Source organism: Ranitomeya variabilis, chromosome 4 (genome assembly GCF_051348905.1).
Source record: "Ranitomeya variabilis isolate aRanVar5 chromosome 4, aRanVar5.hap1, whole genome shotgun sequence".
NCBI classification, from domain to species: Eukaryota; Metazoa; Chordata; class Amphibia; order Anura; family Dendrobatidae; genus Ranitomeya; species Ranitomeya variabilis.
Genome location: NC_135235.1, coordinates 378756025 through 378782752, shown reverse-complemented (window position 1 = coordinate 378782752; position 26728 = coordinate 378756025). Strand labels below are relative to the sequence as shown.

Sequence of the window (26728 nt, the reverse complement as noted above, 5' to 3'; positions counted from 1 at the left end):
GAGTAATGTTTTTTTTTTTGCGGGGCAAGACAAATTTTTACTGATACAATTTTGGGAAAGATGTAACGTTTTGATAGCTTGTTATGGCATTTTTTGTGGTATTGTAACGACAAAAGAAAAAACAGTAATTTTGGTGTTCTCAAATTTTATTTTGTTTACAGTGTTTACTGATTGGGGTAATTATTGTTATGTTTTGACAGATTGGACTTTTCTGAATGCAGCGATACTACATGTGTATTTCTTTTATTTATTTTTAATGGGGGAAAGTGAGGTGATTTGAACTTATTTTTTTCATAAATTTTTAAAAACCTATTTTTTTTTACTTTTCACTGTCCTTGTTAGACCCTTTATGGGACTTCAAGCTACGATCGTCTGATCGCTTGTGCTACAGCATTGCTGCATATAGTAGAAATCTTGGTCTCCTCTGAAGCATGGCCACAGGCACGGTTTCAAAGGAGCTTCATAATAACACGAATGTCGACGATGTGCTCCCATGCTGGCATGTGTTAAATGCCACAGTTTAACAGCATTTAACCCGCTATTGTTAGAGGCAAGTCCTGGATGTAATACACAGCCATCACTTGCTGAGTATGGGGCAGCATATGTCATGAAGGGGTTAAGAGAAGGGTTGATCTAATAGCTTTGGATAAGTGCTTCCGTATACAAATTACAAAAAGACTGATTGGCACTTCCAAGCTAATGTGAACAGGCGCATATTAAGAGCAGCTACCTCCATATACAATAAACAAACTAAAAAAACTCTGTAGTGCTAAAGCATGTCATTATGGAATATATGAAATTCAGACTTCAGTCTTAGAGGTATTTACACTAGACACGTTAGGACCCAGCAGATTTTAGACCACCTAGTCATTGGTTGCTGGGCATGCATGAATTGGCCAAATTTTTGTTTATCGTATATGGCGGTAGCTGCTCCTACTATGCACCTGTTCACATTAGCTTGGAAGTGTCAGCCAGTCTTTTTCTCATTGTATATTAGCTCTCTGACAGAGCACTCTGCCATTCACCATGTGGTGGTTTTTAATTGCAACAGGGTCCTACCTAGCCATAAAATTAAATTTTAAGAGAGGTATTCACATCTACCCAGGAATTCAGACTTCAGTCTTAGAGGTATTCACACTAGACATGTTAGGACCCAGCAGATTTGAGACCACCTTGTCGTTGGTTGCTGGGAATGCATGAATTGGCTAAATTATGTGCTATGCGTCTCATTTTTTTTCCTAGTATCCAGAAGCGGTATTGCTATTCATATTTCATATATTCCATATTGATATGCTTTAGCACTAGAGCGCAAATTTCTGATTATTGCTTATCCGAATAGCTATAGCGCTTACCGGATAGCTGCATCGGTAACCTGGATACCTCCCGATAATCAGCTGATCAGCGCCGCAGCTGCTTGGATGCGGCTGTGTGACAGTCACAACACATGCATGGAGAGTCCAACAAACAGGCTCTTCACGCATGTGTTATGACTCACACAGCTGCGACAAATTCAGCTGCGGCGCCAAACAGCTGATTATCGGGAGCGATAATGGTTACCGGTGCAGCCATTCGGTAAGCGCTATAGCTATTCGGATAAGCACTTATCCGAAGCTATTTGATCAACCTTAGCTAAGAAGTATGTACCTTCTAGTTAATTAAAAGCCTCTTGTACTCAAACAAGACTGGCATGTGCCAGTCTTGATGATTCGGTCCCATACAGTTTATAAAAAAAGTCTGCCCTTTGGAAAAAAAAAAAACATTACACTAGTACCAAACCTAAAGGCTTAATTAGAATTATGAAATTCTGAGCTGCGAGTGTCAGTATTCCGGGTTTTCCAAGTCACCTTGTGAATGATTTTGCCCTTTGTTAAGATGGAGTTTGCTGTTTTTGTCTGCCCTACTTCCTGTTCGTTTGTTTAAAACCCGGGTCAGGTGTCAGCCTCTTCGCTGGAGTATTCTGATTCTGTTCTCCTTCAGCTCAGCTGCTGGTTCTGAGTGTTCTCTACCTCTGGACATTCCCTGCATATGTAAGCTACACTCTCTATGTTATCATTAGTCTGCTGACTTGGAGCTTGACCCTTGGTTCATTCCTCCTGGTAAGAACTGTGTTTTTGGAACTATGTTTTGGGACTTTGTTTTTGGACTGTGTGTTGCTACTTAATCCTTCATTCCCTCCCCCCGGTGGGAGCTGTTGGAAACAACACCAGTATAATACTTTAATGTGAACCTGTTTCTGGACTTACCCGTGTTTATGCCACATCAGGGATCAACTTGTGAACTAGTTTCTGGACTTACCCGTGTTCATGTCACACCTGGGATGAACTTGTGGACTTGTTCTGGACTTCCCTGTGTTTACTTCATACCTGGATTTGACTCTTTCTGTACCGACAGTGTTTGGATCTGCATCACATCACCTGTCACACTCATCTTTTGATCACCTTGCTTAGGACTGCATTAAGAACTCTGCCGATTTGCTGTATATGTTTCAAGGACTCGTTTCATTCCAGGACACTGTGGGTTATCAGTATATTGTTTTGGGTGTTATTGCTGTTGTACAAATACACTATTTGCACTAAAGAAACCCGTCTCTGTCTGTTCATTGCCCCATGCTATCAGAATCCTTGAGTTCCTACAATAGTATCACAGCGAGGTACAGAATGGAACACGAAAGGTCTCCCATCACTTTAGACTAACATCAACGAAAATCACTGAAAGATGCAAATACACTTGAATTTAGGAAGAAGTGAGCTGCCGTCTCCCGGACAGCTCTGCGGGCCGTAGCAAATCCTTTGGAGGGCCAAATGCAGCCCGCTGTTTGCATTTTGTGCTGGTCTTGTTTAATGTATATGGGAGCCACCAGCTCTCCCTCAACAGATGATGACGAGGCAGACAAGGATCCAGCATTTCAATTTCCGACTGACTATCTTTTTGTTCTGTCGCCAGAGGAGTACGGCAGCAGCTCTGTGACGTGGAGAACAGAGGAATGTTCGGTAGACGGAGCCCTTCTTTGCATGGAGCGGTCAGAAGAGCTAGCTGCCTGCCGAACCATTGGCCAAACAATCATTCATGGTGTAAGGGGCCTCTAAGCTGGGATCTGCAAAAGCTACTGAAGAAGCAGAATTAGAAACACTCTAGCTGCACACATTGCATACTATGGATACATATGCGATATGGGCATTATTTTGTTATTGTGTGAAAATATACATGGATATTCTGATTTCCTAGCATGAAATTGTTTTATCGAGCCCAGGATAGGGTGGCACTAGTATAGTGCACTTCACTGAACATTATCGGAGAAGCATATGTTATATCACCAAAATAAAATTCAGACATATCCCCTCTATTTACTTGTTTCTACCTTTAATCCTGACACAGACAATTTTAACAAAATACTAAATCCTGTTAGAATTTGCAAGTGTCATGTACAAAAGAAGCCAAGAAGGAGAAATTATATAAGTAATTTCTGTTTATTTGTCAGTATCAAATTACATATTGTATTACACTGTGCCAACATCACATACTAATAAAAAGGGAACGGGGAGGAAAAGAGAGAAAAGCTTTTGTCAAAGTTAATAAACTGTGCGTTTTTATCCAAACACTGTAATAGAGAATAGCCCCCGCTTAAAGCTGGCGTTACATCTATCAACCATGCTGGGATTTAAAATACATTTTGGCATACCATGTTTAATAAATCAAGACAATCCTGCTTGAATAATTCTGTACCTGATTCTGACAGTATTTGCACCATCTTTAAATAAAGAAAACATGACAAAAATCATCTGTAGCTTACATTGAGGACATCGATGATAGAAAGTAATTGGATTAGAAAAATGGTCTAAGCTCTGCATCGTTCACCATGTCTTCATGTGTTCACAGACCGGGCCATTCAGCACCAGAACAAAATCCATGCACGTTGGGAGATGGTGGCAGAAGATGACAATTCTGCACTGAATATATGGGAACTGTAAATGCCATTCACCAGTGTTATTGACCCTATGGGAAATTCTGAAACAGCATTTAGCAATGCAGAACTGGGATGGTGTTACAGAAAAATCTGGCTTCATGTTATCTGTTTAAGCTTTTTTACTACCAAAATACATTTAGGACCACAGGATATGCCACAGTTCTGTTAGGTGGGCATAATCATACAGCAGGAAAACTGGGGTCCCATGATCCCACTTTTGCAAATCAAGGTGCTGCTACAAATGCGAGTGGTGCAAAACCAGCTCTCCTTTTAGGTGGGAGTCCCAGAGGGGGCACCTCCAACTTACATTTACAGCATGTGCAAAGGATAAACTAAACCTCTCATCTGAAACATCCTTTGAAATCTTCAAGGTCAATTTATGTTCGTGAATTTTTTTTTTACTTTTCCCTCCCCAAATACTGGACAAGAGGCAATGGTGCAGAGGTAGAGCGGTATGGGGGAAGAGAACATAGTACAATTTACTAGAAATTACAGACAAAAAAAACAAATACAAGTTTCCTTTATCGGTCGGTGAAAAGGAGATTGTGGAAGTAGGGTCTTCAGGGCATGTGGCTCATGGGTTTTCTCCCTTTATTTATTTGAAATCTGGTTTTTCTGGGAAAGTACAACCAGCCCGTCTTATGACTACATTAGCAGAATAATGGCCGGCTCTAATGCACTCCTCCGTGGGTTTGTCAGACACCAACTGAGAGAGGAAACCTGTAAAGAAAACATAAGTTGTCCTTTAGTACTGAAGCTCATGGGTCTACAATAGTCTGAGTTTACATCACAAAGACAAAAAAAACCATGCAAAAAAAATGGAGGTGTGTTAGCAGTAGCAAAGTGCTTTAATATATACATGAAAAAAATACTAAAAGGATATCGTGAAAGACACAAGAAATGCAGTTTGCCTCAAAAACAGTTATTAACTTTCTGCACGTTAGTAGCGTTGTGATCTTGCCTGGCGCAGTGACTTTAATTTCTTCCCCGCAGTGAGGTTATCTTTACTACACCGCCCCCCCCCCCCCACAGTGTTCCGATTTCATTCATGGGGCAGCGTGGTTTCAGTCACCGCTCTGTATATGGAGAGCAGCGGCTATAACGGCACCCCCTGCACTGATAGCCGGCCCTAATGTGGAGCCAGTGTCAGTAGGGTGCGGTTACAGCCCCCACTCTCTATATACAGAGCGGTGACGAAAAGTGCCGTGACTGAACACTGCTGGGGAAAATAAAGCTAATTTCCTCCCTGTGGCTTGGGTATAAGTCTAAGTGACGGCGCCAGGCAGTTTCACAACGATATTAACTTGCAGATTAACCCCTTTATGACCCAGCCTATTTTGACCTTAATGACCTGGTCGTTTTTTGCAATTCTGACCAGTGTCCCTTTATGAGGTAATAACTCAGGAACGCTTCAACGAATCCTAGCGGTTCTGAGATTGTTTTTTCGTGACATATTGGGCTTCATGTTAGTGGTAAATTTAGGTCGATAATTTTTGTGTTTATTTGTGAAAAAAATGAAAATTTGGCTAAAATTTTGAAAATTTTGCAATTTTCAAATCTTGAATTTTTATTCTGTTAAATGAGAGAGGTATGTGACACAAAACAGTTAATAAATAACATTACCCACATGTCTACTTTACATCAGCACAATTTTGGAACCAAATTTTTTTTTTTGCTAGGAAATTATAAGGATTAAAATTTGACCAGCGATTTCTCATTTTTACAGCAAAATTTACAAAACCATTTATTTTAGGGACCACCTCACATTTGAAGTCAGTTTGAGGGGTCTATATGGCTGAAAATACCCAGTGACACCATTCTAAAAGCTGCACCCCTCAAGGTACTCAAAACCACATTCAAGAAGTTTATTAACCCTTCAGGTGCTTCACAGCAGCAGAAGCAACATGGAAGGAAAAAATGAACATCTAACTTTTTAGTCACAAAAATGATGTTTTAGCAACAATTTTTTTATTTTCCCAAGGGTATAAAGAGAAACTGGACACCAAAAGTTATTGTACAATTTGTCCTGAGTACACCGATACCCCATATGTGGGGGGGAACCACTGTTTGGGCGCACGACAGAGCTCGGAAGGGAAGGAGAGCCATTTGACTTTTTCAATGAAAAATTGGCTCCAATCTTTAGTGGACACCATGTCGCGTTTGGAGAGCCCCTGTGTGCCTAAACATTGGAGCTCCCCCACAAGTGATCCCATTTTGGAAACTAGACCCCCCAATGAGCTTATCTAGATGCATAGTGAGCACTTTGAACCCCCCGGTGCTTCACAAATTGATCCCTCAAAATGAAAAAGTACTTTTTTTTCCCCAAAAAATTTCTTTTAGCCTCAATTTTTTCATTTTCACATGGGTAACAGGATAAAATTCATCCTAAAATGTGTTGGGCAATTTGTCCTGAGTACATCGATACCTCATATGTGGTCACAAACCACTGTTTGTGCACACGGCAAGGCTCGGAAGGGAAGGAGCGCCATTTGACTTTTGAATGAAAAATTAGCTCCAATCATTAGCGGACACCATGTCGCGTTTGGAGAGCCCCTGTGTGCCTAAACATTGGAGCTTCCCCACATGTGACCCTATTTTGGAAACTAGACCTCCCAAGGAACTAATCTAGATGTGCGGTGACCACTTTAAACCCTCAAGTGCTTCACAGAAGTTTATAACGCAGAGCCGGGAAAATAAAAAATCATTTTTTTTTCCTCAAAAATTATTTTTTAGCCCACAGTTTTTTATTTTCACAAGGGTAAAAGGAGAAATTGGACCCCAATAGTTGTTGTCCAGTTTGTCCTGAGTACGCTGGTACCCCATATGTGGGGGGGGGGGGGAACCACTGTTTGGGCACACGTCAGGGCTCGGAAGGGAAGTAGTGACTTTTGAAATGCAGACTTTGATGGAATGGCCTGCGGGCGTCACGTTGCGTTTGCAGAGCCCCTGATGTGCCTAAACAGTAGAAACCCCCCACAAGTGACCCCACTTGGAAACTAGACCCCCCAAGGAACTTATCTAGATATGTGGTGAGCACTTTGAACCCCCAAGTGCTTCACAGAAGTTTACAACGCAGAACCGTGAAAATAAAAAATCATGTTTCTTTCCTCAAAAATGATGATTTAGCAAGCAATTTTTTATTTTCACAAGGTTAACAGGAGAAATTGGACCCCAATAATTGTTGCCCAGTTTGTCCCGAGTATGCTGGTACCCCATATGTGGGGGTAAACCACTGTTTGGGTGCACGTCGGGGCTCGGAAGGGAGGGAGCACCATTTGACTTTTTGAATGCAAGATTGACTAAAATCAATGGTGGCGCCATGTTGGGTTTGGATACCCCTGATGTGCCTAAACCATGGAAACCCCTCAATTCTAACTCCAACACTAACCCCAACACACCCCTAACCCTAATCCCAACTCTAGCCATAACCCTAATCACAACCCTAACCCCAACACACCCCTAACCCCAACACACCCCTAATCCAAAACCTAACCCCAACACACCCCTAACCATAACCCTAACCACAGCCTAATCTTAACCCTATTTCCAACCCTAGCCCTAATTCCAACCCTAACCCTAAGGCTATGTGCCCACTGTTGTGAACTCTGTGTTCAGGCTCCCTCTTGTGGTCACTGGTGGTATGGTGTGACTTTTGCTTTGGGCTCCCCCTGGTGGCTTTGTCTGTTATCCTGCTGGTTCGTCATCCTCTGGGAGGTTCCTATATAGCTCTGTTTTACTTCCACTTGTTGCCGGCTGTCGATGTAATCAGTGCTACTCAGATTCCTTCTGACTACCTTGCTCCCAGTCCATCCAGGATAAGCTAAGTTTTGTTTGCTCATTTTTTGATCAGCAGTGTTTATCATGTTTTCTGTTCCAGCTTGCTAAAATGTAATTCCCTCGCTTGCTGGTTGCTCTAGTGGGCTGAGTTTCTCCCCACACACCGTTAGTTGGTGTGTGGGTTCTTGAAATCTCAGGATGGATATACAGGTCCTTCTCAAAAAATTAGCATATAGTGTTAAATTTCATTATTTACCATAATGTAATGATTACAATTAAACTTTCATATACTATAGATTCATTATCCACCAACTGAAATTTGTCAGGTCTTTTATTGTTTTAATACTGATGATTTTGGCATACAACTCCTGATAACCAAAAAAACCTGTCTCAATAAATTAGCATATCAAGAAAAGGTTCTCTAAATTACCTATTACCCTAATCTTCTGAATCAACTAATTAACTCTAAACACATGCAAAAGATACCTGAGGCTTTTAAAAACTCCCTGCCTGGTTCATTACTCAAAACCCCCATCATGGGTAAGACTAGCGACCTGACAGATGTCAAGAAGGCCATCATTGACACCCTCAAGCAAGAGGGTAAGACCCAGAAAGAAATTTCTCAACAAATAGGCTGTTCCCAGAGTGCTGTATCAAGGCACCTCAATGGTAAGTCTGTTGGAAGGAAACAATGTGGCAGAAAACGCTGTACAACGAGAAGAGGTGACCGGAACCTGAGGAAGCAGTGGACTGAGTCTGGTGTGGAAACATCCAGAGCCACCGTGCACAGGCGTGTGCAGGAAATGGGCTACAGGTGCCGCATTCCCCAGGTAAAGCCACTTTTGAACCATAAACAGCGGCAGAAGCGCCTGACCTGGGCTACAGAGAAGCAGCACTGGACTGTTGCTAAGTGGTCCCAAGTACTTTTTTCTGATGAAAGCAAATTTTGCATGTCATTCGGAAATCAAGGTGCCAGAGTCTGGAGGAAGACTGGGGAGAAGGAAATGCCAAAATGCCTGAAGTCCAGTGTCAAGTACCCACAGTCAGTGATGGTGTGGGGTGCCATGTCAGCTGCTGGTGTTGGTCCACTGTGTTTCATCAAGGGCAGGGTCAATGCAGCTAGCTATCAGGAGATTTTGGAGCACTTCATGCTTCCATCGGCTGAAATGCTTTATGGAGATGAAGATTTCATTTTTCAGCACGACCTGGCACCTGCTCACAGTGCCAAAACCACTGGTAAATGGTTTACTGACCATGGTATTACTGTGCTCAATTGGCCTGCCAACTCTCCTGACCTGAACCCCATAGAGAATCTGTGGGATATTGTGAAGAGAAAGTTGAGAGACGCAAGACCCAACACTCTGGATGAGCTTAAGGCCGCTATTGAAGCATCCTGGGCCTCCATAACATCTCAGCAGTGTCACAGGCTGATTGCCTCCATGCCACGCCGCATTGAAGCAGTCATTTCTGCCAAAGGATTCCCGACCAAGTATTGAGTGCATAACTGAACATTATTATTTGATGGTTTTTTTGTTTGGTATTAAAAAACACTTTTATTTGATTGGTCGGGTGAAATATGCTAATTTATTGAGACAGGTTTTTTGGGTTATCAGGAGTTGTATGCCAAAATCATCAGTATTAAAACAATAAAAGACCTGACAAATTTCAGTTGGTGGATAATGAATCTATAGTATATGAAAGTTTAATTGTAATCATTACATTATGGTAAATAATGAAATTTAACACTATATGCTAATTTTTTGAGAAGGACCTGTATTGTAAGGGTTTTTTATTGATCGCATAGACCCCTGCTCTATTTTCTGCTTTCTAGTACTAGTGGGCCTCTTTTGCTGAATCTGATTTCATCCCTATGTATGTGCCTTCTTCTTACTTCACCGTTAATATTTGTTGGGGGCTTCTATATCTTTGGGGATTATTTCTCTGGAGGCAAGCGAGGTCTTTCTTTCTCTTTAGGGGTAGCTAGTTCCTCAGGCTGGCTCGAGACGTCTAGGAATTTTTTAGGCACGTTCACCGGCTACCTCTAGTTGTTTTGGATAGGTTCAGATTTGCGATCAGTCCAGTTACCATCTCCCTAGAGCTCGTCCTTAGTTTAATCACTTGCTGATCTATTTGTGATCCTCAGCCACTAGGGATCATAACAGCCCACGTTGCGGATTCGTGTGAGATTTTTCCGCACCATTTTTGAAAAATATGCAGGTAAAAGGCACTGCATTTTACCTGCGGATTTACCGCGGATTTCCAGTGTTTTTTGTGCGGATTTCACCTGTGGATTCCTATTGAGGAACAGGTGTAAAACGCTGTGGAATCTGCACAAAGAATTGACATTTCCGCGCGGTATTTTCCGCACCATGGGTACAGCGAATTTGGTTTTCCATAGGTTTACATGGTACTGTAAACCTGATGGAAAACTGCTACGAATTTGCAGCGGCCAATCCGCTGCGGATCCGCAGCCAAATCCGCTGCGGATCCGCAGCCAAATCCGCACCGTGTGCACATAGCCTAATTCTAACCCTAACCCTAGTTCTAACCCTAATTCTAGCCGTAACCCTAACGCCAGGTTCACACTGCGCTAGCAGCAGCCCGTTCAGCACATACGCTAACGAGCTGCTGCTAGCGCAAGTGCCGATGTTTGCATCGCGCTAGCGCAGATAGAGCATCTGCTAGCTCTATCTGCGCTAGCAGTGACGGACCCGGAAACGCTGCAGTCCGCGTCTCCGGGTCCGTCACTCAATGACGGCACATCCCTAGCGCACAGCCATTGTGGGCGTGCGCTTGTGATGCGTCCGACATTGCTGTCAATGGCGGCTAACAGACTACGTTATACCGCGTTTATGCCGCGGTGTAACGTAGTCCGACAAACGGACTGCTTAGACGCAGTGTGAACCAACCCTAACCCTAAAACCCTAACCCTAATCCTAACACCCTAACCCTGCAAAGAAAAAAAAAAATTCTTTATTTTATTATTGTCCCTACCTATGGGGGTGATAAAGGGGGGGTTTATTTTTTTTTTTATTTCGATCGCTGTGATAGAACCTATCACAGCGATCAAAATGTACCTGTAACGAATCTGCCGGACGATCCCGCGGGCGCACTACGCATGCGCCCGCCATTTTGGAAGATGGCGGCGCCCATCGAACAGATGGACGGACACCGAGAGGGACACAAGTCGGTAAGTATGAAGGGGGGGTGATCGGACAGCAGGGGGGGGGGTGTGATCGGACAGCGGGGGGGGAGCGGACAGGAGGACGGAGGGGAGCGGGGGACACTATATGACAGGACAGAGGACCGGAGGGGAGGAGATCGGTGGGGGGGGGAGGGGGGAGGGCAGATCGCGATCTCCAGCCATGGCTGATTGCTATTTTCATTGGTGAAATATTACTATCGCTCTTATTGAAAGTGAAACGTCACTTTCAATAGCCAATCAGAGCGATCGGAGCCACGGGGGGGCGAAGCCACCCCCCCTGGGCTCAAGTACCACTCCCCCTGTCCCTGCAGGCCGGGTGAAATTACAGTTAACCCTTTCACCCGGCCTGCAGGAGCGCGATCCGACCATGACGCATCTGCTGCGTCACAGGTCGGATTGGCACAGGTTTTCATGACGCATACGCTGCATCAAAGGTCGGGAAGGGGTTAACACCATATCTGCAGGTTAATGGAGTTTTTTCAGGTGACAGGTTCCCTTTAAAAAAGTCCAAATAAAAAAATGACCAATTACACAATTATCTCAATAAAATTAATCAGTTAAAATAACTGCAAAGTCTGATAGAATGTTAGAATGCTCTTAATCGTTAATACAGAAAATTGATTGGTTTCTTCAGTAATTGTTCTTTCCCTGCTCATTTTTTGGCACAAGTAACAGATGCATGCCTGTTTATGGGAGGTATTGTGCTGAAGAAAAGGTTTTATGTCGGCATGTACAACCAATAAGATAATTTTTCAATTTTACACTGGGCAATAATTAGTGGTCACCCCATCTAAAAGGCTATTACGGTAAGTCCAAAGGTTACTGCAGAATTCGCATTATACATTAACCCATTCACGCCACAGACCATTTTCGTTTTTGCTTTTGTTTTTTGCTACCCTTCTTCCCAGAGCCATAACTTTTTGATTTTTCCGGCAACATGACCATGTGAGGGCTTGTTTTTTTTTTTTTTTTTAATTCTTTATTTAAGTTTTTCAATAAACAGAAAACAGGTCATAATAAACATTAGCTCGCATGTCAAACTCAGATAGTTTTTAGACAACAAGTCTCAAAATAATCAGGAGATCTATATTATCAATATATACTTATTAGGAAAATAGGACAATTGAGCATTAAACATAAAACAATATTTCAGGTTCAGATTGGATAGCCTTAGATACCATTATGAACTATAAAGAAAAATATAAGGTTAGAAGATGAGACAGGAAGGACTATGATACAGCAAGTTAATTTATTGACGATTGAGGAGGAATGGATGGCATAAAAAGTGACTGAAATAGGCTAGTATTGGGTATAGAAGTGGAGGTGGGGTCGGTCGTCATGTCTACTTGGAAAATTTGAGTTATGGGGGAATGGAGAGAACTCATGTTCCAGAGCTAGAGGGAGGAGATAAAAATTCAACCCAAGGAAGCCACGAAGCACAGAATTTCTCGTGGTTGCGTGTTTCCCAGCTAGACAGTTCCTCTAAGCGATACAGGTCTTGGACCTTAAGAGTCCATTCTTTTAGGGTTGGGGAGGTTATTTTCATCCAATGCATTGAAATCAGGTGTTTTGCAGCTGCTAGTAAAATAGGTAGTAAGTCGTGTCTCCTTGGGTTAAAGGAGGAAGAAGGGAGGGAAAGCAGAACATCCTGGGGAGCAAGGTCTCGATCCATTAGGTTCATACTGTGGAGAGATTTGTTTATATCTGACCAAAATTGCACTAATTCCGGGCAAAACCAGAAAATATGTGCTAAGGAAGCCACGGAGCGAGAACATCTCTAACATAGCGGGGAGTCTGCTAATCCCAAATGAAACAACCTTTCTGGGGTCCGGTACCACCTAGAGAGAATTTTAAACGCGTTCTCTTGTAATAAGATACATCTGGAGAACCCGTGAGAGTTGGCAAGTACCTGTCGGGTTTCTTGGGAGGATAGTGTTATCTTTAACTCTGTTTCCCAGGAGGAGAGATATAAGGGTTTAAATTGAGTTGGGGCTTTGAGGAGGTTCGCGTATAATTTAGAAACCAGTCTAGTGATTGGTGATTTTAGCCTCACTAGCAGATCGAGCCAGAGTCATTCTGAAGAGTGACCCACATCAGATCTGAATTTCGTCATTATGCGGTTTATGTGATATTTTTGGAGAAAATTAATGGGTTGTTTTGTGGCATTGATCGGCCAATTATCATTGCAAGGGACTTGGTTTGATAAGAATTGAGAGATTGGAGCATTTGGTAGGGATGTCCAAAGTCCATAGACATCCTCGTATGTAGGGTCCACCAACCATGGGATGATCTTAATCGGGATATTGTCGAGAAAATGGCAATACGGAAGTTGGTTTGGTATAACAAATTTTCTACGTGGGCACTTGAAGGACGACCAAAGATAGAGATCAACCTCATCAACCAGTAGAGCCAGTTCTAAGTTTGTGTTGACATTTTCTGGGTTAGGTTTTAACAGATTCATCCATCTGGCGAGATGTATAGCTTTGTAGTAAGTTTTGAAATCAGGAAGGCCAAGACCACCCTTACCTCTGGGAAGGGAGAGGATTTTTAAAGGAAGTCTAGCTTTTTTGTATTTCCATACGAATTGAGAAATCAATTGGTTAGCTGAATGGAAGAATGAGTTGGGGAGGGGTATGGGAACCATGTTCATGGTATAAAATATTTTTGGGAAAATATAGGATTTAATAACATTTATTCTTCCCATCCAAGATAAGTAAGGGAGATCATAATTTTTTAGATCTGTTTGAAGACGTGCCAAGAGGGGAGTGTAATTGCATTTGTAGAGGGAGGAGGGATCAGCCGTTAAATATATTCCAAGATATTTTAGTTTTTCTGTGGGCCAATTAAAGGGAGTGTTTTCTTTTAACTCCAGGATGTCTGAAAACTTTGCCGAGATATTTAGTGCTTCAGATTTATTCGCGTTTATTTTGAAGTTAGAGATCTCACCAAAATCAGCAAACAGAGACATTAACTTCGGAAAAGATGTTTTGGGGCTGGAGGTCAGGATTAAAAGGTCGTCGGCAAAAGCAGCTACTTTGACCTCTAACTTGCCCATCCTAAAGGTACCTTCACATTAAGCGACGCTGCAGCGATAGCGACAACGATGTCGATCGCTGCAGCGTCGCTGTTTGATCGCTGGAGAGCTGTCACACAGACCGCTCTCCAGCGACCAACGATGCCGAGGTCCCCGGGTAACCAGGGTAAACATCGGGTTACTAAGCGCAAGGCCGCGCTTAGTAACCCGATGTTTACCCTGGTTACCAGCGTAAAATGTAAAAAAACCAAACAGTACATACTTACCTTCGCGTCCCCCGGCGTCCGCTTCCTGCACTGACTGAGCGCCGGCCCTAACAGCAGAGCGGTGACGTCACCGCTGTGCTGTACTTTCACTTTCACTTTACGGCGCTCAGTCAGTGTGGGAAGCGGACGCCGGGGGACGCGAACGTGAGTATGTACTGTTTGTTTTTTTACATTTTACACTGGTAATCAGGGTAAACATCGGGTTACTAAGCGCGGCCCTGCGCTTAGTAACCCGATGTTTACCCTGGTTACCAGTGTAAAACATCGCTGGCATCGTTGCTTTTGGTGTCAAACACGACGATACACGCCGGTCTGACGACCAAATAAAGTTCTGAACTTTGTTCAACGACCAGCGATATCACAGCAGAATCCTGATCGCTGCTGCGTGTCAAACTAAACGATATCGCTAGCCAGGACGCTGCAACGTCACGGATCGCTAGCGATATCGTTTAGTGTGAAGGTACCTTAAGGCCCTTAATCTCATTGTCCTGTCTTAGCTTTTCCATCAGGGTTTCCATGACCATGATAAATAGGGTGGGTGAGAGAGGACGGCCCTGCCTGGTGCCGTTGGTTATGTTAAAGGGTTCGGAAAAAATACCATTCACCCCGACTTTAGCAGATGGATCCACGTAAAGGGACATTACAGCGTCTATAAAAGCTGATGGGAAGGCAAATTTTTGTAATGTACAGACCATATATCGCCAACTAATTCTGTTAGTCAAAGAGTCCTCTTTGCATAAGAGATGGCATGGAGAATTTTAGTGGAGTTGTCTTTGCATTCACGACCCTTCACGAAGCCCACCTGGTCAGGGCGAATGATTCTACCCAAGACACCATTGATCCTTGAAGCCAACACCTTAGCCCACAGTTTCAGGTCGGTGTTGAGTAATGATATAGGGCGATAATTGCTACACAGGCTGTCATCCTTCCCCTCCTTTGGTATGATGGCAATGTATGCCTCTAGTGCTTGGCGAGGTGGGAGCTTCCCTTCTAAAAAAGGAATTGAAGAGATTTACTAGGTGGGGGAGAAGAATATCAGAAAACTTTTTATAATAGCCCACCGGGAAACCGTCTGGGCCAGGTGCTCTCCCGCTGGGGGTGATTTTTAAGATATCTTCCAGTTGTTTAAGTGTGATTTTAGCCGTAAGAGTGTTACAGTCTTCAGGGGGGCTTGTTTTTTTTGCAGGATGAGTTGTACTTTGGAACAACACCATTGGTTTCACCATATCGTGTACTGGAAAATGGGAAAAAATTCCAAGTGCGGTGAAATTGCAAGAAATGTGCAATTCTACAGGTTTTTTTTTACCATGTTCACCAAATGTCAAAACTGACCTGCCATTATAATTCTCCAGGTCATTACAAGTTCGTAGATACCAAACATTATAGATTGTTTTTTTTATCTAAAGTGGTGAAAAAAATTCAAAATTTAGTAAAAAAAAAAAAAATTGTGCGCCATTTTCCGAGACCCGTAGAGTCTCTATTTTTCGGGATCTGGGGCTGGGTGAGGGCTTATTTTTTGCGTTTCGAGCTGGCGTTTTTATTGATACAATTTTGTAGATATGATCTTTGACTGCCCGTTATTGCATTTTAATGTTTTGGGGGTTTTTTGCTACGCAGTTTTCCTAAAAAAACCCCCAAAACTATCTTGGTCTCATCTGTCCAGAAAACGCTTTCCCAGAGAGATTTTGGCTTACTCAAGTGGCAAACTGCAATTTAGCTTTTTATGCCTCAATGTCTCTGTGACCCCTCCTAGGTCACCTGCCATAGCATTTAATTTAGTTTACATCCTCCATGGACAAAGGAACATTAAGATCTTTGGAGATGGTAACCTTGAGATTGTTGATATTGTTCAACAATTTTGGTTCTCAAGTCCTCAGATAGTTGTCTTCTCTTTCTATTCTCCATGTTTAGTGTGGCACACACAAACACATGATGCAAAGATTGAGTCAACTACAAAGTTATTAACCCAAAATTTTGGAAAGGCCCATTCTTGGGGTTGTGTCCAACTTACGGTACCTTTTTTCTCTTTTTTTTGTGTTGTTCCAATGCACACAAAGGAAGTAAACGTGTATTGCAAAACGTGTAATTGCAATAATTTTCTGGGAGAAATACTGCATTTTGAACTGAGGAAAGGGCGACCTGAAAAGGATTTGCTTTCTCCTGCATTGTGGGCATCCACTTTCAAAGTGCTAGGCAGCTGCTTAGAAGAACCCATGGCTGCTTTTTCTTGGCACAATGTTAGAGGCTAGGATTTTATAAAGGTGGGAAATTTGCATCACCTGGCCATTCCTAACGATGATCGTGAACAAACAATAACTAATTAAGATCGGAAACCTTGGTCAAATTTTACATGCCACTGAAGCTGATCTACAATGGGTGCAGAGAAGAGCAACCAAGGTTATTAATAGAATGCGTAGACTGCAATACCAAGACAGGTTATTAAATGGGGGTTTATTCATTTGGAAAAAGACAAAGGATCAGGGGTGAACTTATTACACTATACAAATATATGAGGGGATTGTACAGAGATCTTTTTAATGAGATTTTTACACCTAGGCCTGCAGCAGGGACAAGCAGCATCCTCTACGTTGAGATGAAATAAGGTGTAATTATGATCACAGACGCAGATTCTTTACCATAAGAACAGTCAGACTATGGAACTCTGCCACGTGATGTTGTGATTCAGTAAAATTCAAGAAAGTATTGAATGCCTTTGTTGATAAGTATAATAATATAGGCTATGGTTAGTAGATTCTGTGATGGGGCATTGGTCCAGGGAAGTAGTCTGATTGCTGTATGGAGTCAGGATGGAATTTTCCCCTAACATAGCGCTATTAATGTCTAACCCATTGGGTGTTTGCCTTCCTCTAGATCAACATATTAGACTATAGTTGGAACTCGATGGACTTAAGGCTACCTTCAACATTTAAAACAAAGAAACTATTTAATACATACCATGGTATAAAGAAAAAAACATTAACATTTCATATAACCCATTTTGTGTTCAGAACGAGTGGAGAGCACTTGAAGTGTACCCATCACCAACCTGGAGCTGTCCTTTTTATTTAGTAAGCAGTGGGGAGCCCCATACTGGCAATTTGTCTGAATACAATATAGCAACAAAACAACTTAGAAGTTGTCCCCTGAAAGGGCCGAATTTTCTAGCAAAGCTGGATTGAAGTTTAGAATCCTTCAACCCTCCGTGGCTGTTCCTGCAGTGGAAGTGACATCTTGCTCTTTTCATTAGAGCAGAGCTGTAGTGTACTTTACTTGGCTCTTACTGACCGGTAACATCATTAGAGCGGTTACCATTCAGCAAAGCTTAATAAAGTATGTGGCAGCACTGGGCTAGTGGAAAGAGCGAGGTCCCCATAGATCTGGCTCTTTCACTATGAGAGAAGCCGCAGAGGGTTGTGATCCCATAACCTGGATGTTTAAGCACAACTTTGCAAGAAGTTCAGACCCTTTAGGGAGAAATTAGGGGATATTCTGAGCAGTTTTATTACGTTATTATATATAGACAAATAATCCACTGTTATATTAAATAAAAAGGGCTGCTGCAGATTTGTGACAGATACTCTGTGGCGCTATAGAGTTCAAGTCCTCTTTTTCTCTGAAGAGACAATTTGCATATTAAATTTCCCAGAGGAGCACTGCACGGTGCTCAGAGCAGGCGTCGGGAAGCCAGGAGAAGTGCACGTCAGATCGCCGATCTGACACAGTGCATAGCAAAGTGTCAGATCAGCGATCTGTCACTTTACTGTGATGCCTTCCCCTGGGGCAAAGTAAAAATGCAAAAAAAAATAAAAATCACGTGTAAAAAAAAAAAAAAAAAAAAAAAAAATTCCTAAATAAATAATAAAAAAAATATATACAGTGCCTACAAATAGTATTCAACCCCCTGCAGATTTAGCAGGTTTAATAAGATGCAAATAAGTTAGAGCCTTCAAGCTTCAAACAAGAGCAGGATTTATTAACAGATGCATAAATCTTACAAACCAAAAAGTTTTGTTGCTCAGTTAAATTTTTATAAATTTTAAACATAAAAGTGTGGGTCAATTATTATTCAACCCCTAGGTTTAATATTTTGTGGAATAACCTTTGTTTGCAATTACAGCTAATAATCGTCTTTTATAAGACCTGATCAGGCCGGCACAGGTCTCTGGAGTTATCTTGGCCCACTCCTCCATGCAGATCTTCTCCAAGTTATCTAGGTTCTTTGGGTGTCTCATGTGGACTTTAATCTTGAGCTCCTTCCACAAGTTTTCAATTGGGTTAAGGTCAGGAGACTGACTAGGCCACTGCAACACCTTGATTTTTTTGCCTCTTGAACCAGGCCTTGGTTTTCTTGGCTGTGTGCTTTGTGTCGTTGTCTTGTTGGAAGATGAAATGACGACCCATCTTAAGATCCTTGATGGAGGAGCGGAGGTTCTTGGCCAAAATCTCCAGGTAGGCCGTGCTATCCATCTTCCCATGGATGCGGACCAGATGGCCAGGCCCCTTGGCTGAGAAACAGCCCCACAGCATGATGCTGCCACCACCATGCTTGACTGTAGGGATGGTATTCTTGGGGTCGTATGCAGTGCCATCCAGTCTCCAAACGTCACGTGTGTGGTTGGCACCAAAGATCTCGATCTTGGTCTCATCAGACCAGAGAACCTTGAACCAGTCAGTCTCAGAGTCCTCCAAGTGATCATGAGCAAACTGTAGACGAGCCTTGACATGACGCTTTGAAAGTAAAGGTACCTTACGGGCTCGTCTGGAATGGAGACCATTGCGGTGGAGTACGTTACTTATGGTATTGACTGAAACCAATGTCCCCACTGCCATGAGATCTTCCCGGAGCTCCTTCCTTGTTGTCCTTGGGTTAGCCTTGACTCTTCGGACAAGCCTGGCCTCGGCACGGGAGGAAACTTTCAAAGGCTGTCCAGGCCGTGGAAGGCTAACAGTAGTTCCATAAGCCTTCCACTTCCGGATGATGCTCCCAACAGTGGAGACAGGTAGGCCCAACTCCTTGGAAAGGGTTTTGTACCCCTTGCCAGCCTTGTCACCCTCCACGATCTTGTCTCTGATGGCCTTGGAATGCTCCTTTGTCTTTCCCATGTTGACCATGTTTGAGTGCTGTTCACAAGTTTGGGGAGGGTCTTAAATAGTCAGAAAAGGCTGGAAAAAGAGATAATTAATCCAAACATGTGAAGCTCATTGTTCTTTGTGCCTGAACTACTTCTTAATACTTTAGGGGAACCAAATAGAATTCTGGTGGGTTGAGGGGTTGAATAATAAATGACCCTCTGAAAAAACTTTTCCCAATTTAAAAAAAAAAATAAAGAAATAACATTCTTTTTTGCTGCAGTACATTTCACACTTCCAGGCTGATCTACAGTCCAAATGTCACAATGCCAAGTTAATTCCAAATGTGTAAACCTGCTAAATCTGCAGGGGGTTGAATACTACTTGTAGGCACTGTATATTGTTCCAATAAATACATTCCTTTAGGTAAATTAAAAAAAACAATAAAAGTACACATATTTAGTATCGCCGCGTCCATAACGACCCGACCTATAAAACTGTCCCACTAGTTAACCCCTTCTGTGAACATCGTAAAAAAAAAAAAAAAAAAAAAAGGGGCAAAAAACAACGCTTTATCATACTGCCGAACAAAAAGTGGAATAACATGCAATCAAAAAGACGGAAATAAATAACCATGGTACCGCTGAAAACGTCATCTTGTCCTGCAAAAAACGAGCCGCCATATAGCATCATCAGCGAAAAAATAAAATTATAGTCCTCAGAATAAAGCGATGCAAAAATAATTATTTTTTCTATAAAATAGTTTTTATCGTATAAAAGCACCAAAACATAAAAAAATGATATAAATGAGGTATCGCTGTAATCGTACTGACCCGAAGAATATAACTGCTTTATCCATTTTACCAAACGAGGAACGGTATAAACGCCCCCCCAAAAAGAAATTCATGAATAGCTGGTTTTTGGTCATTCTGCCTCACAAAAATCGGAATAAAAAGCGATAAAAAAATGTCACATGCCCGAAAATGTTACCAATAAAAACGTCAACTCGTCCCGCAAAAAACAAGACCTCACATGACTCTGTAGAGCAAAATATGGAAAAATTATAGCTCTCAAAATGTGGTAACGCAAAAAACATTTTTGGCAATAAAAAGCGATCAAACGGATCAAACGGATCTGCCAATCAAAAATCCGCTAGAAAACGCGCTATAAATAGTAAATCAAACCCCCCTTCATCACCCCCTTAGTTACGAAAAATAAAAAAAATTTATTTATTTCCATTTTCCCATTAGGGTTAGGGTTACGGTTAGGGTTTGGGCTAGGGTTGGGGCTAAAGTTAGGGTTGGGGCTAAAGTTAGGGTTGGGGCTAAAGTTAGGGTTGGGGCTAAAGTTAGGGTTGGGGCTAAAGTTAGGGTTGGGGCTAAAGTTAGGGTTGGGGCTAAAGTTAGGGTTGGGGCTAAAGTTAGGGTTGGGGCTAAAGTTAGGGTTGGGGCTAAAGTTAGGGTTGGGGCTAAAGTTAGGGTTGGGGCTAAAGTTAGGGTTGGGGCTAAAGTTAGGGTTGGGGCTAAAGTTAGGGTTGGGGCTAAAGTTAGGGTTGGGGCTAAAGTTAGGGTTGGGGCTAAAGTTAGGGTTGGGGCTAAAGTTAGGGTTGGGGCTAAAGTTAGGGTTAGAATTACATTTACGGTTGGGAATAGGGTTGGGATTAGGGTTAGGGGTGTCAGGGTTAGGGGTGTGGTTAGGGTTACAGTTGAGATTAGGGTTAGGGGTGTGTTTGGATTAGGGTTTCAGTTAGAATTGGGGGTTTCCACTGTTTAGGCACATCAGGGGCTCTCCAAATGCGACATTGCGTCCGATCTCAATTCCAGTCAATTCTGCATTGAAAAAGTAAAACAGTGCTCCTTCCCTTCCGAGCTCTCCCGTGCGCACAAACAGGGCTTTACCCCAACATATGTGGTATCAGCGTACTCAGGACACATTGTACAACAACTTTTGGGGTCCAATTTCTCCTGTTACCCTTGGGAAAATACAAAACTGGGGGCTAAAAAATAATTTTTGTGTAAAAAAATATATTTTTTATTTTCACGGCTCTGCGTTATAAACTGTAGTGAAACACTTGGGGGTTCAAAGTTCTCACAACACATCTAGATAAGTTCCTTGGGGGGGGTCTAGTTTCCAATATGGGATCACTTGTGAGGGGTTTCTACTGTTTAGTTACATCAGGGGCTCTGCAAATGCAACGTGACGCCTGCAGACCAATCCATCGAAGTCTGCATTCCAAATGGCGCTCCTTCCCTTCCGAGCTCTGCCATGCGCCCAAAGGGTGGTTCCCCCCACATATTGGGTATCATCGTACTCAGGACAAATTGTACAACATCTTTTCGGGTCCAATTTCTTCTCTTACCCTTGGGAAAATAAAAAAGTGGGGGTGAAAAGATCATTTTTGTGAAAAAATATGATTTTTTATTTTTACGGCTCTGCATTGTAAACTTCTGTGATTCACTTAATGGGTCAAAGTGCTCACCACACATCTAGATAAGTTCCTTAGGGGGTCCACTTTCCAAAATGGTGTCACTTGTGGGGGGTTTCAATGTTTAAGCACATCAGGGGCTCTCCAAACGCAACATGGCGTCCCATCTCAATTCCAGTCAATTTTGCATTGAAAAGTCAAATGGCGCTCCTTCCCTTCCAAGCTCTGCCATGCGCCCAAACAGTGGTTTACCCCCACATATGGGGTATCGGCGTACTCAGTACAAATTGTACAACAACTTTTGGGGTCCATTTTCTCCTGTTACCCTTGGTAAAATAAAACAAATTGGAGCTGAAGTAAATTTTTTGTGTAAAAAAGTTAAATGTTCATTTTTATTTAAACATTCCAAAAATTCCTGTGAAACACCTGAAGGGTTAATAAACTTCTTGAATGTGGTTTTGAGCACCTTGAGGGGTGCAGTTTTTAGAATGGTGTCACACTTGGGTATTTTCCATCATATAGACCCTTCAAAATGACTTCAAATGTGATGTGGTCCCTAAAAAAAATGGTGTTGTAAAAATGAGAAATTGCTGGTCAACTTTTAACCCTTATAACTCCCTAACAAAAAAAATTTTGCTTCCAAAATTGTGCTGATGTAAAGTAGACAAGTGGGAAATGTTACTTATTAAGTATTTTGTGTGACATCTCTGTGATTTAATTGTATAAAAATTCAAAGTTCTAAAATTGCGAAATTTTCAAAATTTTCGCTAAATTTCCGTTTTTTCCACAAATAAACGCAGGTAATATCAAAGAAATTGTACCACTATCATGAAGTACAATATGTCACGAGAAAATAGTGTCAGAATCACCAGGATCCGTTGAAGCGTTCCAGAGTTATAGCCTCAAAGGGACAGTGGTCAGAATTGTAAAAATTGGCCCGGTCATTAACGTGCAAACCACCCTTGGTGGTAAAGGGGTTAAAGTCTTTTTTCACGTCAGGTCTCATTCAGATGTCCATTTTATGTGAACGAGTGCTAGCTGTAATTTTCAAGGATTGCACTCGTGAATGGCTCCATAGATTATAGGCACGTCTGATTTTTTGCCTATGACTGAGTGGTCCACGGAAAATATTGGAGACACGTCTGATTTTGACCTGAGAATCAAATAAAAATCGGCAATGCAAGTCAATGGGTCTGTTACAAAAACAAAACAAAAAACAACTGCTTTCGGATTACATCTAAGTGTGGTCCGAGTTTCACAATGGAAAAAGAGGAGAAAAGTTTGTTTTTTTTATTTCACATACGAGAAAATCAGAGGACGCTCAAATTACACTCTAATAAAACTCTGATCAGAATAATTTATCCAATTTTATTATACGTGAAAAATTCGGACGTCTGAATGAGGCCTTGATGTGCACAAAATCCTTTCTTAACATTTTGTAGTACTGGTAAAGATCATATGTGCTGTGAAGCCCCACCATTTACAAAGTGCTTTCTGTGCTATTAAAGCTGCATTCACACATCCATGTGTCACGGCCTGGTCGCAGGTCTCCCAACCAAAACACAGCGGCCTTGTAGTCATATATAAGGCCGTCAAGGTCTGCTGGAGATGCGAGGTCAGTATGCACATCACGGTATGGATACACATGGATGTGTATATCCGGCCTTAGAGCACACATTGTCATTTGGCACCAATCAGTATTGCTCATATACACAAGCAGAGTCTGTACAACACCCTGGCATGTTCTAGTACAGCATCATGCCATGATATGCAGAAAATAGATATTCTACCATAGAAGCAAAGTCTTTTAAGTAAGTAAGTAAGGCTTTTTTTGTTACAGATCCTTTAAAAACAGAATTTAAAAAATTAATCTAAAATTAGAATAAAATCACAAAAGAAAAGGAACTTACCTCCAACAAAAGCATCCCCTGCTCCATTGGTGTCCACAATTTTACTCTGGTCAATTTCTAACACAGGGAATGACACAACTTCATGAGCTGGAGAGAAAACAAATTGTCATTATATCACCATAATGAATGTGGGTCATACCCACATGGCATGTCAATGCAAGCCATTTATCAAGTAGAAAGGTTTATCCAGGACTTTGCCATGTGCTTATTGGAAATTCAGGATTTATCAGTTAAAGAGACCTATGGAAAACACTCAGCAGAAAGAACCACAACTTTAAGGCTACATTCACACAGCTGTGTGACACGTCCTAGTGCTCTCTGTATTTTTCTAAAACAGAATGCAGACCCCTAGAGTGTCATGCATCCATACACATATCTGCTTCTCGCTGCATGTCCTATTCTCATCTGTTTTGTGGATTAGACTCTGCTATTGTGGATGTAGCACCTTTTGGGGAAAATTTCCAGAAGTCAGGAATACAAACGTGGAGATTTTGCAGCCGCAATGTGTATAGTCAGAAATTCTAGACTATTACAGGTCATTAGAGGAAAAGCAACAGCATGATCGTTTTCTATAGTAAGAGCAAATGAGACAAAAATACATACATTTAATATAAGCCGCACAAGAACATATCAATTATAGAACAAGTAACAGCACCACTCCAGCGGTCCAGTAATTTATATTTATTGGGAGGCAGAGATTATAGTTATTGGGGGAACAGTGCTGCTTATCACTTTATATTGGTGCATGGCTAATAGCACATTAATAGTGGGGCATATATCTGTAGCGTGGGGCACAGTGTGGGGGGAGACATGTATGTATACAAAGTATGTGGCCTTGTTATTTTTAGGGCTGCGACGATCTCAGTGACAAGACGAGTCGTGGCTGGGAGATGTTGATATGAAGGTCTAACCAGATGGAGAGGAAACAGCATAAAACCACTCTAATCAGATGAGACATCAGTGGTAAGTGCCTGGATGGAGATATTATTCTGTATCTGCACTGTGTGATTTGGAGTGAAAATCCCTTAGGGTACTGTCACACAGTGCCATTTTCATCGCTACGACGGCACGATCCGTGACGTCGCAGCGTCGTATGATTATCGCTCCAGCGTCGTAGACTGCGGTCACACTTTGCAATCACGGCGCTGGAGCGATGCCGAAGTCCCCGGTTAACCAGGGTAAACATCGGGTTACTAAGCGCAGGGCCGCGCTTAGTAACCCGATGTTTACCCTGGTTACCAGCGTAAACGTAAAAAAAACAAACAGTACATACTCACATTCCGGTGTCTGTCCCCCGGCGTTCTGCTTCTCTGCACTGTGTAAGCACCATAGCCGGAAAGCACAGCGGTGACGTCACCGCGTCACCGCTGTGCTCGCTTTCCGGCCGGCAGGCGCTCACAGTGCAGAGAAGCTGAGACGCCGGAGGACAGACACCGGAATGTGAGTATGTACTGTTTGTTTTTTTTACGTTTACGCTGGTAACCAGGGTAAACATCGGGTTACTAAGCGCGGCCCTGCGCTTAGTTACCCGATGTTTACCCTGGTTACAAGCAAACACATCGCTGGATCGGTGTCACACACAACGATCCAGCGATGTCAGCGGGTGATCAAGCGACGAAAGAAAGTTCCAAACGATCTGCTACGACGTACGATTCTCAGCAGGGTCCCTGATCGCTGCTGCGTGTCAGATACTGCGATATCGTATGGATATCGCTGGAAGGTCACGGATCGTACCGTCGTAGCGATGAAAATGGCACTGTGTGACAGTACCCTTAGGCCACATTCTCACATTTGTGTGATATGTCTGTGTGCTGCCAGATTTTTTATTTTTTATTTTTTTTTTTTTAATCGGACAGCACACAGACTCGTAGAGCTTTATAGATCCATTTACAAATCTGTGAAAATCATGGTTCGGTATAGAACATGCTCAATGTGGCTGTAAAAGCAAGCAGCCTACCAACACTGCATACGGATATAAGGATGTAGCCTTATTATGTAGCATAGTCCCTTAGTATACTCAGTTATTGTATATAGCGCCGTCCTTAGTTACAGCTCATTACATAGTTTCCTCTTATTACGTATAACACCGTCCTTTATTATGTACCATCCTCTCTAGTTATATATGGGGCAGTCCCTTATAAAGCGTCCTCTGCTGTTATGTACAGTGCTGTCCCTTACATAACGTATTCTCATTATATTTATTATTCACAGCGCTCTCTTTCTTACATAGTCCCCTCTCTTATTACAATATAAAAGGACTGCTGATGGAGTAGACGGTGACCAGACGATTAGTCGCCTCCATCAGAAAGAAAGATTTCCCATGCTCCATCAGCAGTCATTGCATTATATATCTAACAAGAAAGGACGGTATGTAATAAAGACAGGGCCCTATATAACCTGATACATAAGGGATGGAGATGCACATAAGAGGGAACTGTGTAATAAGGGACAGCAATATACATAATAAAGGTGACTGTGATTATGAAAGATTATGACTATGTATATGACTAAGACTATGTCAAGGTGTGTGATATACAGTGGGGCAAAAAAGTATTTAGTCAGTCAGCAATAGTGCAAGTTCCACCACTTAAAAAGTTGAGAGGCGTCTGTAATTTACATCATAGGTAGACCTCAACTATGGGAGACAAACTGAGAAAAAAAAATACAGAAAATCACATTGTCTGTTTTTTTATCATTTTATTTGCATATTCTGGTGGAAAATAAGTTTTTGGTCAGAAACAAAATTTCATCTCAATACTTTGTAATACATCCTTTGTTCGCAATGACAGAGGTCAAACGTTTTCTGTAAGTCTTCACAAGGTTGCCACACACTGTTGTTGGTATGTTGGCCCATTCCTCCATGCAGATCTCCTCTAGAGCAGTGATGTTTTTGGCTTTTCGCTTGGCAACACGGACTTTCAACTCCATCCAAAGGTTTTCTATAGTGTTGAGATCTGGAGACTGGCTAGGCCACTCCAGGACCTTGAAATGCTTCTTACGAAGCCACTCCTTCGTTGCCCTGGCGGTGTGCTTTGGATCATTGTCATGTTGAAAGACCCAGCCACGTTTCATCTTCA

The 26728-nt window shown here is 42.2% G+C and overlaps 1 protein-coding gene across 2 annotated transcripts in view; it reads right to left on the bottom strand.

The window, feature by feature from the left end:
- Positions 1-3448: 3448 nt before the first annotated feature.
- The window catches only part of ADK (adenosine kinase), a 511546-nt gene continuing 488266 nt past the window's right edge, over positions 3449-26728 (bottom strand). For both annotated transcript variants that reach the window (XM_077250787.1, XM_077250788.1), the window contains exons 10-11: positions 23652-23738; positions 3449-4684 (exon numbers count right to left, since the gene is read on the bottom strand). In XM_077250787.1, the coding sequence (XP_077106902.1) occupies positions 4560-4684; positions 23652-23738 (212 nt within the window). In that variant the 3' untranslated portion in view covers positions 3449-4559. The remainder of the gene's footprint in view (positions 4685-23651; positions 23739-26728) is intronic.